This window comes from Papaver somniferum, chromosome 4 (assembly GCF_003573695.1).
Source record: "Papaver somniferum cultivar HN1 chromosome 4, ASM357369v1, whole genome shotgun sequence".
In the NCBI taxonomy this organism is placed as follows: Eukaryota; Viridiplantae; Streptophyta; class Magnoliopsida; order Ranunculales; family Papaveraceae; genus Papaver; species Papaver somniferum.
In genome coordinates, this window is record NC_039361.1 from 48,912,832 (window position 1) to 48,927,525 (window position 14,694).

Genomic DNA, 14,694 nt, shown 5'->3' on the forward strand with positions numbered 1-14,694 from the left:
GAGTCGTTGACAAAGGCTCTCATGTTTAATCTAATAAACTCCTTTGTGTGGTTAGATCAATAATTACCTACACAACACCACTTGAAATCTCTTGTGTTCAATCACGCACAGAACGGAGTCTGTTAACAATGGATTATCAGAAGATATCTTTAGATCCAAAAATGGTTCTAAATATCCCGTCAATATAATTTGATCTAATTTGAGTGAATCTTATATCATAAGAGAAGATTCTCAAGAATAAACTGAAAACGCGGGGTATAACAACCACAACAAATATTTCGTTCGGCAATCTGTATGGACTAAACTCCAATATAATTTCGAGAGCACCAACTTAAAAGTGAGACTCAATCAAGAAAGATATCAAAGATCTTTTATATATTTCTCAATAAATCAGTAAATCAACTAGATATAAATCTGTGAGACTGATTGATATGAGAATAACTCGGGTGGTACCAAAGAACAATGTCCGAGTGTCAATCAAGTCATATCCAACAAACACGGTCGGATTCATCAACTATGATTGAACTACGCACAACCTGAGATATTTCAATTATATAAACAAATATAATGCTGAAAAGAAATAACACAGACACCATAAATTTTGTTAACGAGGAAACCGCAAATGCAGAAAAACCGCGGGACCTAGTCCAGATTTGAACACCACATTGTATTAAGCCGCTACATACTCTACCCTACTACAAGTTAACTTCGGGCTGGAATGTAGTTGAGCCCCAACCAAGTCTCACACCGATTAAGGTGCAGTCGCGTTCCTCACGCCTCTTGAATCCCTGCAGGATCCCGCGCAATTGATTCCATTAGTTGATCTCACCCAAAATTACGATTTTTTACGACCCAAAGTCGAAGACTTATAAATTTTTTTGTCTACCACAGATATGTCTATTCTGGTTGTTTTTTCCGTCCTTAAATAAATCAAGGTAAACATGAAACTCAACTAATAATCCGGTCTTATACTCCCGAAGAGCAGCCTAGAAATATTAGTCACCTCACACTAACCTAACTAATTAACAGAAGAAGATATTGCGAAATCACAAGAGTCTGAGACGAAGAAGTGTTGTGATTACTTTTTATATCTTACCTATCATAGATAAAATCGAGTAAATCTTAGAGAAGATAAAACTCAATACGATAGAAAATGTAAGATCAGAATACGCAACTACAGAGAAAATAATTGGATCTGGATTCACGAATCCCAAACGAAGTCTTCAAGCCGTTAACCTAATAATGGTTTTAGAAAACCCTAGGTTAATGGAGAATCAACTCTAGTTTGCAAATAGGAAACACGAGAGTGTCAGTATTAGGTTTCCCAGATGCTAGAGTTCTCCCTTATATAGTCTTTCAAATCAGGGTTGCTTACAATGGTTTCTTACAATCAAATCTAAGATAGCTTTGATACACACAAATGAAATATAGCTATATTTAGATATGGATGAACCGTACCTAAACCTGTATATCTTGTTGGCTTAATAACAGTTAACTGAAGTTATCCATATGAACACTTATAGTTTAGCCATATTCATCTAACACTTCTAGATCAAATATGATGATCAATCAGTCATGATAGATAATCAAATGAATCTAAATATGCTTTAAGAGAGTTGTCCAAACGTACACTATCTCATAGAAATATCCGTGAACAATTTGAAACATATTCAGTTTGGTTTGTAGTAGTACAAGGTACTTATACAAGAACTAATTCATGGACATAATGCCACGGTTTGCAAAACAAGTTCGCATACATTATTTCATTAAAGTTCTAGGGACTTTAGTTCGACGAACCTGATTTCATGAGTATGAATTTCATACTTACAGATTTTAGAACCTAACCACTGTATTCGCAAATAGAGTACACGAACCACAGTTTCGTACTTTGGCATAGTCTTGTCGTTCGTAAACAAAGTACGCGAACCACAGTTCTGGACTTAGCCGTGTCTAGTCGTTCGTAAACAGAACATGCGAACCACAGTTCCGGACCTTGACAGTTAAGCTCGATGGAGAACATAGTTCACCAACAAGAGTTCCAGACCTGAACTAGACTTCACAGTTCGCATACCAAGTATACACACCATGATATATTCAGATATGATAGTAGTTCTAAAACTCTCATTTAATCATTGAAACATCCTTAGAAGACAACAATGATAGTCTTACATACCACTAGCTTCAAGTAATTTTCAAGTGATTAATCGATCAATACGAAACTTCCCAAGTTAACATTAAAATTGTCTCACACAAATCATGTAAGATTTCAAGGTAATTTTTACATGATCATCTTGACTTAATATTTAGTTTCCAACAAATAAAATGTTTCCAACTAAACTCGTCAAGCAGATGATGAACTTGGATAAAGCTAAAAGCTTCCCAACACGTATTTCGAGAAATATATAAACGAGATAAACTCGGCTCAAAATTTCAAATGTGTATAATGTAAAAGTCTATATACCTATACGACTTAGTTTCTTTTAGAAGATAGAATAGAACTCTGAGTGATAGATAATTTCTAGTCTCCACATATCTTTTGTTGATGAAGTTCCTCCAACCTCTTCAGTAGATCTTCTTATTCAATTGGTGAACACCTTGAAGTCTAAATCTCAACTACACACTTCTATCCTAATACGAGATATAGCTATAAGTAGACTAGAAATCAAGTATATTGAAAAAGCGGGGGTCTAACAACCACGCCCAATATTTCTCTTAGAAATCTGTATGCACTAACTCCAATATACTTTTAAGAGAATCAACTAGACAGTCAGACTCAATCTTAAGAAAAGTATATCAAAAAGTTATATCTTTGTTTCACAATGTAATCAGCAAATCAAATAGATAGAAATCCGCGAGCCTGATTATTATGTGAAATGACTTGAACGGTAACAAAGACCAATGTTCAAGTGTCAATCAATATAATGAACAACCAAAGTTTGGATTCATCATTGATTGAACTTACGCACAACCTGTGATATTTCAATTATATAAACAAATATAATGCGAAAAAAAATAACACTGACACCAAAAGTTTTGTTCACGAGGAAACCGTAAATACAGAAAAACCGCGGGACCTAGTCCAGATTTGAACACCACACTGTATTAAGACGCTACAGACACTAGCCTACTCCAAGTTAACTTCGGGCTGGAATGTAGTTGAGCCCTAACCAATCTCACACAAATCAAGGTAGAGTTGCGCTCCTTATGTCTATGAATCCCAACAGGACTCTACACACTTGATTCCCTTAGTTGATCTCACCCACAACTAAGAGTTGCTACGACCCAAAGTCGAAGACTTGATAAACCAATTTGTCTCACACAGAAAAGTCTATTGAATGTATAAATTTGTCTCCCACATATAAACCTACGAGTTTTTGTTCCGTCTTTTGATAAATCAAGGTGAACATGAACCAATTGATATACCGGACTTATATTCCTGAAGAACAGCCTAGAAATATCAATCACCTCACAATAATCTTAATCTTATGGTAGCGAAACAAGATATTTTGGAATCACAAACGATGAGACGAAGATGTTTGTGACTACTTTTTATCTAGCCTATCGGAGATTAAATCTCGAGCCAATGTTAGATAAGATAGTACTCAATCACGATAGAAAACAACAAGATCATATCAAGCAACTACAGATAAAATAGTTGGGTCTGGATTCACAATCCCAATGAAGTCTTCAAGTCATTAACCTACAGGGTTTTAGAAAAACCTAAGGTTAAAGGAGAATCGACTCTAGTCGCAACTAGTATCACACAAGAGGTGTGGGGATTAGGTTTCCCAGTTGCTAGAGTTCTCCTTTATATAATCTTCAAATCAGGGTTTGCAATCAATGTTTCCTTGGTAACAAAGCATTCAATAATCATCGTTAGATGAAAACCTGATTAGACACAAGTTAATATCTTTCAACCGCTAGACCGAACTTAGCTTATTACACACAAATGAAAAGTGACTTCATTTAGATATGAGTAACTGTACCTAAACGTGTGCACCTTTGTTGGCTCAACAATAGTTAACCGGAGTTATCCATATGAACAATTTCATATCAACCATATTCATCTTAACCATAACTAGTTTAAATGACTCAAATGAAACTAGTTCTAGAGTTGTTCAATTGTTTATATTCTCATAGAAGTATACAGGATATAATTGAAGCAAAATCGATTTTGATTAACTCGAATCAATTCATGAACATTATAGCCACGGTTTGCAAAAGATTGCATTCCTTAATATATAAATGTATTAGTTCATGAACAAACCGATTTTAGAATATAATCCACTTAAGCATGCAAACAGGTACGTATACCTTAGTGGCCGGACTGAGTTCAGATTCGCCAGTACGTGAACTGGTACGCATACCACAAACTCAGTAAAGGCCCGGAACTTGAACCTCACGCCAGTATGCGTACCGGTATGCGTACTTAGTTCCCGGACCTGACTTAACCAAATAGTACGCACACGGGTATGCATACCATGGTTCCCTGACTTGGATTACACATATGCAAGTACACATACTGTGCTTATATCCAATTGTTCTAAACTCTCATTTCAACCATTGAAACATTCTCGGAATACGGGAATAGCTATCTCACACAAACTATTAGCTTCAAAGAAATTTTCAAGTGATCGAATGATCAATACGAAACATTCCGAGTCTACATCAAATGACTGTCTCACACAAATTATATAAGATGTTACCAGGTGATTTTCACATGATCATCTTTTGACTTTCGTCAAGAATATAAGATAAATTTGGTTAAAGTGAAAGCTTACCAACACATATGTCGAGAAATATGTAAGCGAGTCAAACTCATATCGAAATATCAAATGTGTATAATTGAAGTCTATATAGTTATACGACTTTTGTCTCAAATAGGAGATGAATAGATAGAATTTTGAGTGATAGATGAGTTCAAGTCTCCACATACCTTTTGTTGATGAAGTTCCACAAGCTCCCCTTAGTAGTTCTTCGTTTTCAATAAATGAACGTCGTGAAGTCTAATGCTCAACTACACTTTCTGTCCTAATACGAGACTTAGCTATAAGTAGACTAGAAATCAAGACTTATAGTTTTGGCAACTAAACTTGACAACAAGCTTGAGATAGAAACGCTTGCGAGTTTGACCGAGCAGTGCTCTAACATATATAGTTTTGATCAACTAAACTTGACAAACAAGCATGAGATAGCAACGCTTGCGAGTTCGACCGAGCAGTGCTCTAACATAAAAAAACTAGGTGCAATCAAAGTTTCAACAACAGTTAGTCAATCAAATCAATAACCGAAAACTAAAATAACAATGCAATTATCTAGTTTCCAACCAACGGTACTCGTTGAGCTTCTTGATCCAACAGAAGTCTTTAAACGAGCGTTCATAATATATTTCACCTAATTAGGATACTTTCCTCTCCAGATAGACGGCTCCACCAAAAATAACAATAATGAAGTTTGCCTGGCTCTTAGGATAGTTTGCAAGAAATGCAAACTCAAGTATTTATAAACCAAGGTTGTTTGGACAACAAGGAAATTCCAAAACCGAAAATATTCTCAAGATATTCTCATTAAAGCACCTAATTTCGGTTTTCTTATTTCCACATAAATGCCAATCCGTATTTCTGAAAACTCTCATAGAAAACTTCTATTATTTAATTGTTGGTAATTAATACATATATGATGAAATTAAATGTTTTTCACCTTTTCGGACATGGTATCACCTTAAGTATCAAGGAATATCTTTGAACAATAAATGATAAGAGTTATGTACATGTTCAAATAATGTCGACATCTAGAAGTTTCTCAGCAAACCCTAATTCCAAGCTTCACAGAAAACATAAAGAGATATGTGAATATTGGAAACTCGGTTTTTCTCCTTGGGATCGGTTGTAACAACCTCACAATGTAAGTTGTGATCGGTTATACCAGGTTGTGACCGGTTACACCTTGCTTCCAAGAGGTAGCTTGTGATCGATTACACCTTAGTTCCTGAGTTATCTTGTGATAGGTTACACCTTGCTTACTAAAGGTATCTTGTGATCGCTTACAACTAACTTCCCAATTCATCTTGTGACCGGTTATACCTTGGATCCCAAAGTAGCTTGTGACCGGTTACAACTTGCATTCCAATGTAGCTCGTGATAGATTACAACTAGCTATATTATATAGGGACCGGTTATACCATAAATCTTGACAAGTTAAGATAGGTGCTACGTTGTCATATTATATTGATCATTCAAAAGATATTCAATAAAGAACCTGACCAATCATGATTTCCTTTCGATTATGAAACAAGTTCATACATGTACTTCCTTTAAACAAATGTTATAAAACATTGTTTCTTATGATGAAATCATACCTATATAATGCACATATAATCAAACAACTATATACAATAGATTATGTCGATGTCGTATTTATGAAGTTCAAAAGATAAGCATTATACTTCGTAATTCAATAAATTCCTTGACACTTTAATCATAATGTCATCACCAAGTCTAACCACTATAGTATTATATATATATACATCTTCGCATGTTATGTTTTCAATATAATATGACTTGAAAGATACGTTAGGAATGGAAACAAGATCAAGTCAATATTAGTAACCTCAAGAAGAAGGATGATGTCGTCGTTGTAGCCGTTACTTCTTCACATTCTTCAGGTCTTCGGAGTAATACTTGTACGTCTTAACATTCCTAAACTTTCTAATCTAACCTCAACGAAGTTGACTCTAGTATTTAATTAAGCGACTCTAGATGAGTTTTGTTACTAAAATATGATGACAACCAAACTTGACATACCAACACTTGGTGGGTTCGACCGATATATGATGCAACAGTTACAGATTCAATTAAATATGTGAGAATTAATCTTGAAAATAAAATCGAAGAATAAACATTATGGTTTGGTTACGGAACCATGTATAATAATTGTTCGGTTTGGCAAGTATGCCGTATGAACAATAAGGTAATTGATGTTTATTAAAACTCTTAAGAAATTGACCATAATACACACATAAGTCTTTAAGTGGTCAATGAAGTCTTATAAGTGTTTAAGAGATTCACAACAATGTTAATCATATATAAGAAAATAAGTCTTTGAGCATCTGCTAAATTCTACTGGGACCGTTGGTGAAACAGTTTTTGAACCGTAAGGCTTGTTCATGAATCAGGATGTTATGGTTCATAAACCGTGTTCTCCAACCCTACAATACTCCCAAACTCAGATGGCTACGGTTCGTAAACCGGGTTATCCAACTGCTAGCCTTTTAATACAAACATAAAAATTCAGTTTGCCACAGTTCATGAACTGTACCAATTTAAACTTACGGTGCCAACTGGTTTTCCAACCTTCCTTGTATTTATGAAACTATTACTATGGTTTGCGAAGTTGTTTTCCAACCTACCCTACGCATAAATATCAGAAGTTCATGAATTTCTCTCTTATGATGTTTGAAAGATTCCCAAATAATAAAATCACTTATATAGGCGATTTTCATTTGATCCACAAATTAATTCTCAAACAATAAATTGTTTCGAACTAATATTGTTAAGTCTAGTTGAACATATTTGCTAGAATCATATTTCGAGATTTTTAACAAGACAAGCTTGACTCAAAATTTCTTCTTTGTAAATCTACTAGAAGTCATAAGGCATAGTCTCAACAGATATAATGGTAAGATAGTAAGCAAAATAGAATGGTTTAGTCTTCACATACCTAATACAAAAGTTCTCCAAATGTCTTCGTCGATCTTCAGTCTTCCAGGGTAATGTCTGATACTCAACTACCGAATTCTAACATAGTCCTAGAATTGACTTAGTAGACTAGAAATCAAGATATAGTTTTGATCAACTAACATTGACAACAATCTTGAGATAACAAAACTTTTGGTTTTAATCGAGGATTTCTCTAACAATAATAAAAAGGACATTTTCGTAATTCTCATTACCCACTTTAACCACATTGCAAATGAGCCAACAATAGATAACACGCAACTTGTCATTGATCTTTTCTCTTTTGAAGTTTTTCTTGCTGAAAATGCCAGGTTAATTGTTATTCCTTCAGCTGACGAAATCTCTAAGATTGTCAAGAAATTGCAGGGGAAAAATCGCCAGGCTATGATGGGTTCAACGTGCAACATCAATGGAACATAGTTGGGCCTGATATTATTGATATGGTGCAACAATTTTTTAGAATAAAATATTTTTCTAGAGAAATGAACGCAACTTTCCTTGCTCTTATCCCGAAAGTTGACAACCCTGTAACTCCTAATGAATTTAGACTAATTAGTCATTGTAACTCTACTTACAAAATCATCTCAAAAATTCAGGCAATTAGATTAAGTTATGTTCTTTCCAAGATTATCTCATCCTTCCAATCAGCCTTTACGAAGAATGGGAAAATGCCCGATAACATCGTCCTTGTCCAAGAATGATTCATTCTATGAAGGATCATAAAAACCAAGAAGATTAATTACAATACCTTGGGGCTGAAGCTTGACATAAGTAAGGCGTTTGACCGGGTAAGCTGGACTTATCTCATGCAAGTGTTAAGAGAGCTTGGTTTAACCCCTGACTGGTGTGATATGATCTTTGAGTGTATGAGTACTCCCCTCAATTGTTGTATATGCAATGGGGTACCAGGTACCTACTTTAAAACCTCTAGGATTCATGGACAAGGGGACCCGTTGTCCCCCTATCTATTCCTTTTGTGCACGGAATGACTGTCCAGACTGCTCAAGCAGGCTGAGGTAGACCAGACATTACGAGGTATAAAATTCCTTAACAATAGCATCACCATCACCCATAAGCTTTTCACTAATGATCGTTTAATCATTACAAAGGGGACTCTGTTTGACGTTAGAAATTTGTTTGATACCTTAATCTGTTTCAGCGCTGCCTCCGGGAAAATGATCAAATTTCATAAATATGGGATTTTTTTCAATAAATCCATGCAAAAAAAATTTGAAAAAATGATATGCGAATCCTTAAGGTTCTGAAAATTGCAATTTCTAAAAAATACCTTGGTACTCCAATGTTCATTGGTAGATCCAAAGTGAAGTGCTTTGATTCTATGACAACCAAATTAAAAAAAAAAACGTTTTCAAAGGGAAGACTATTCTCACATGCAGCTAGAATTGTGGTAGTCAAGTCGGTTTTGGAATCACTATCCATTTACCAAATGGGTTGTTATATGATTCCCAAATTCATAATTAACCATCTTACTTCCATCCAACGGGATTTCTGGTTGGGGAAGATGGAAGGTTGTAAAGGCGTACACCTTAAAGCTTGGGATGCTCTGACCAATTCACTCAGAAGGATTAGCATTTAGGGACCTACGCACGAACAACCGAGCAGAACTAGGTATGTTATCTTGGAACCTTATTACAAACACGGATGCTCCGTGGGCTGCCATCCTCAGAGTCGATTGTTTTTGCAAATGTAGTCATCCACTTGCTAGAAACATAACCAAAAACGGTTCATGGATTTGTAAATGTATTAAAAAAGGTTTAGAGAAGATTAGGCATCACTGTACATGAAAAGTTGGAAATGGAAAAGTTATTCACATTTGGGAGATAAATGGATCCCATTCATTCAAATAATGCCCCCGTCTAGGAATCCAAACTTTATCGTAGCCTTGGTTAAGAATTTAATCTTTCAAGACTCTTCTGAATGGATTAATGCCATAACCATTCTATCTTTACTCAATTATATCTTTGACCCTCTTACTGTTAATGCCATGACCATTGTACATATTAATAGTTCATGTAGGGATACGCCTAAATGGAACCCCACTATCACCTTGTTTGTTTGCAGGTGACTCGGCGTCTGGGTCTGAGTCAACTCCTGACTCGCGCCGAGTCAGCAGTCAGACTGTTTGTTTTGCATTTTCTATAACTCCTGACTCACAAGCTGACTCTCTGCCAACCCCTGACTCGGGACCTATAGAGTCAGGTGTGAAGAGGCAACTGACTCAATCACTCAAACCACTGAGTCGTAAGAATGTACAAAAAGACCCTTGATCCTTTAAAAATCTGAGATTCATTTTTTCTTGTCTTTTCTTTCTCGTTTCTTCCGTGGTTTTCCTTCGAGAGAAGAAATGGAGGATTGTGGAAAAACGTAGATCTCCTTCTCAGAGAGTTATCTTCTTCATCCTCTCTTAACAGATCTCGTTTACTGATCGTTTGCTTCATCACTCGCAACTAATTTCTCAACTTATCACTTTCAACTCATCAACTTGTTTTAGAAGAATCGACATCAGGTATAATTTCGACATCCATATAATTTCTATCATTTTCATATGGTTTGATTTTGGAATATTGGGTTTCTTTTTTGATATCCTAATTTGAGTATTTCATTTTTCCTTTAAATCAGATATTCATTTTTTCTCGTTTCTTCCGTCAAGGTTTTCCTTCGAGATTTGTGTATTAATAATACAGAGAGAGATTTGAATTTGATAGAGATATAATAATAATGGAGGTTAAACTCCATATATACGATGTAACTAATAGTGGTTCAGCAAAAACTAACAATACAATTGTTCAAATCAATAAGATCTTTAAATATGGGATTGGTCTTGGTGGTATCTTTCACTCTGCTATTCAGGTCTTTTCAAATCTAATCTGGGTTTTGGTTCATGCATTTTGCCGGTGTTAAAATACAAGATCTAGGGTTTTAAGATTTTTTTTTTTTTGAACCAACATTCTATTAACGAATCTTATTATGTATAATAAGTATTATTCTACTCTCTGCTAGTGGTTGTGAATGTGATTAAAATTTGGGTTCACCAAATTTTAGGTCTTGTGTTCATTTTCTGATATTTAGGGGTTCACCAAATTTGAGTTATCTTTGAAATTGTATTTAGTTAGTGTGGGAAACTGAAGTATGATTTTGAGTTTTTGATGTGAGGGAATTAAAATTCTGGGTTTGTGTTTTTTTCTAACATTTCAAATTTGGGTTTGTTTTGAAATGCATTTAGGTTTGCTTAGTTAGTATCTGGAACTGAAGTATGCTTTTGATTCTAAGAGTTTTTGATACTTGAGAAGATTAGTGTGCGTGATTTTAGTATATGCCTACTGAAATCACTAGCTTGAAAACTGAGTTAATGGTCAGCAGTTGTGATTTTAGTTGCATTCTTTTGGCGAATCTCTGTTTTGATATTAGGATAGTAATGAGGATCTGGTGCCAACCATTTCTTTTACTTTTCGATGTCAAATATTATATCTTCATTTTAAACCCGTATATCCTGAATGCATAAAGATCATGCCTAGTGGTAAATTACTTTGTATGGTAATTCTCAAAAGTTAGCACAGTCTTTTTGTTTTAAATTACCCACGTCTTGTATTTGTTTTACTTTATGCTAGTTCTTTATGTAGAAAAAGGAAGATGAGAAAGCAAATAAAATAACTTTTAGGAGCGTCCCAAAATTTAGAGGGCTATTTATTGACCAGTGTTTGGCACAAGCTACTGAGTATGGATTTTCTGGAACTTCTTTGAAGCAAACTTCGTGGGGAAATTTGTGCAAGTTCTTTTCTGAGAAGAATGACTGCACCATCACACAAAAAAAGTTGAGAAACCACTGGGATTACTTGCGAACCCAATATGTCACTTGGTCCCGTCTCTTAGCAAGAACCGGCCATGGGTATAACGCGGAGACGAACACATTTGATTGGAGCGAAGAGCAATGGATTGAATTAGACAAGGTAAGAGACTATTTCAGTTTTGTTTGGACTTTATGATTGAATTAAATTTATGCTTGTAAGCCCTGGTCTGGCTTACTTCTATCGTTGTTTTTCTTTAAATGCCGCTCTGCCATCAGGTTAAGCCAGTTAAGGCAATGTGTTGCCTTTGTAATTGTCCTTTTTAAATTAGTTAAGGTATATAAGCCATTCCACACATTGTTGAACTTTAGTGCTCTGCTTGAATACCCAGAGAGGTAGTTGAAGAATACAAGTCCCAATTTGAAAAGCAAATGGAAGGATTCAATCTAATATATGTGTAGCAGCTCCACGTACCTACATTTTAATCTGGTAATTATAGCTTTGAATGTTGGGTCTTACATACTTGTTATTTTCACTTTGGAGTTTAGCCTTTCTTGGATAGTTGTGCTTTTCTTTAACTGTCTACTTTTATTAAATCTTTGTGTGACACCCTACCTGTGTTTGTGGCTACTCTTTGAATTTTCACAACATGATTATAAATATATAGATATACAAGTTAGAAAATTTCATTCTCTGTAACTACCAACATGTGTATTTATACTGTTCTATCTGTGGTAAAGTCAATTTCCATCTTTTCCTGCCACTCCCCTTTGCTTGGTACTAATTTTATTTTGCGCATCCTCCGTGTTAAATGTTTCCATAACCTTAATGAGCCAATTTGGTCGATCCAATTTTTCTTTTCAATACATAATTGCAGGCTTAGGTGTGTTCCTTATATTATGTTTTATCTCGTACGCATTAGAGAAGGTGCTTGTTGGAATTAAATGAGAAACAGTGATGGTTGTTGCTGATGTGTACAAGCACATATAATTATTTGTTCTGTGTCTTTTGCTTACTATCTTCATGAGTTTATTATGCTAGTTGTTGCATTAGCATTTTAATTCTCTTATTTGAGGTTTGTATTACCGTCTGTGTATAAGTGATGATTGTTAGTGCAGTAATCTTCAACGGATGTTATTATGAAATCAAATGTGAACCTTGCAGAAAACCTCTACAATAGTTTTTCTTATTCATGTAGCTATTCAGTAGTATCACCTTGTTTCTATGGTGGGCATGGTGATGGTTTTTTGTGTCTAGTCAGCCTCCTTGATGTTTTCCCCTATTTCATATAATTTCTAAAAAATTCTTTTCTTCCTGTAGCTATTCAGTGTGGTAAAGTCAATTTCAGTGTGGTAAAGTCAATTTCTAAAGATAGCAGTGTGGCACAACATGATTATAAAGATATAGATATACAAGTTAGAAAATTTCATTCTCTGTAACTACCAACATGTGTATTTATACTGTTCTATCTGTGGTAAAGTCAATTTCCATCTTTTCCATCTTTTCCTGCCACTCCCCTTTGCTCTGTTTGGTGCATCTAATTATAACTTTGATTGTATAAACATCTGAACATATTTATTGATTTTTACTTTCTAATTGATGCAGACAATCAAAAACGCTAGTCAATTCAAGAACAAGGGGCTGGAAGATGCAGAGAAGTTGCAGAATTTATTTGATGGGAAATTCTCCACTGGAGCTAATAGAGATACGCCTGGAAGAGTGGAACCGCCTTGTTCAGCTGGAACTTCTACAACTGCAGGGGTTTCAAATAATGGATCTGAATCTCGTACAAGTCATGGAAAAGAAAAAAATCATGAGGATGACAACGAGGTTGATTCTAGTCTCAATGCAAAGGGGAGTGGCAGGAAAAGGAAGAAGGAAATGGAGGAAGAATCAAGTGATCTATTAACTGAGAAAGTTTGTTCTATTGTAACATCGATGGAGACTCATCTTCAACATAAGAAACTTTCTCTAGAAAAGGATAGCGCAGCCGAATTCATGAAAGCTTTGGATAATTTACTTGAGACTGATTGCATCACAATGGATGAGTATTTGAGCATAACTCTAAAAGCTTCAGAGATGCCTGGTTGGCAGAAATTGTTTGTCAGTTTGAAAAGCGATGAGCGCCGTGTTGCCTTTGTACACAAACTTTTAAAAGAACGTTGAGAAATCTTGAATACTCATCCACTGAGATGTTGAGAAATTAGGAAATAGTTAGAGATGTTAGGATTGCAAAACATTCGTGTTTGTTACTTACGTACTAGAGTTTTATTTTATGTTGAATGTTGAATGAGTATTTTTGAAGTTAATGGATGAATCAGTATTATTTGTGCTTATTTGTGCTTAATGAGTGAATGTTGAATGAATGAATACGTATTTTCTTATTGGTTACATTCAATTTCTTGCTGGTTATTTTCTTATTTATGCTTTAAACCTTTTTCTTTCATTTCATTGCAGATTGAAAGGCTACAAGGAAGAGGGTTTAGAGAAGGGGAGAACTTAAATACAGGCAAGTACTCATTTTCTTATATAGGTTTGTGAATGAATGCTTGTATTGTATTGAAATTGAGTTTGATGGATTCCTTAAAAGTATATGTGCAATTGGGTATTAGGTATTGTTTGAGTACACCAATCTCTACTAAATATTGTATTGAAGTTGAGTTTCATTCATCTACTTGAGTACACCAATCTCTACTAAATATTGTATTGAAATTGATTTTCTTTCATCTACTTGGTCTTTTCAGGAAAATGAAAACGTTATTATCTCAACTAGTATTTTTATGCTTGTTAGTGAAGAAACTTAAGAAGGCAAAACGGCGTGTACGCCCGAAGTACAAGAAGTCAATTTTAACGGGAAAGGCTTTCACCCAAGACCTGTTAGATGGAAATCCGAGGAATATGTACAACCTTTTGAGAATGAGTAAGGTTCCTTTTACCCTATTATGCAATGAGTTCCGAGCCAAAGGACTTTTAGAGGATAGTAAATATATAGAAGTAGAGGAGAAGATGGCAATGCTCTTATATACAATTGGGCACAACTGTAGGAATCGTGTAATTTTGTATCACTTTCAACATTCGGGTGAAACGGTTAGTAAGTATTTTCATGAAGTGTTGGCTGCTATGAAGATTTGGTATGCTGAAGTTTTAGTTCC

The 14,694-nt window shown here is 35.0% G+C and overlaps 1 protein-coding gene across 1 annotated transcript; it reads left to right on the top strand.

Moving 5' to 3' along the window:
- The first annotated feature begins 10,475 nt into the window (after positions 1–10,475).
- Positions 10,476–14,294, top strand: LOC113272486 (L10-interacting MYB domain-containing protein-like). Its single transcript, XM_026522312.1, has 5 exons — positions 10,476–10,607; positions 11,378–11,704; positions 13,148–13,681; positions 14,000–14,051; positions 14,287–14,294. Exons 1-5 carry the CDS (start codon positions 10,476–10,478, stop codon positions 14,292–14,294), a joined length of 1,053 nt encoding a protein of 350 aa, XP_026378097.1.
- Positions 14,295–14,694: the final 400 nt, after the last annotated feature.

Coding starts and splice junctions, on each gene's coding strand:
- LOC113272486 (XM_026522312.1), top strand. CDS start 10,476: ATGGAGGTTAAACTCCATATATACGATGTAACTAATAGTGGTTCAGCA. Junction 10,608..11,377: donor TCTTTCACTCTGCTATTCAG/GTCTTTTCAAAT, acceptor TTCTTTATGTAG/AAAAAGGAAGATGAGAAAGC. Junction 13,682..13,999: donor ATGAGCGCCGTGTTGCCTTT/GTACACAAACTT, acceptor ATTTCATTGCAG/ATTGAAAGGCTACAAGGAAG.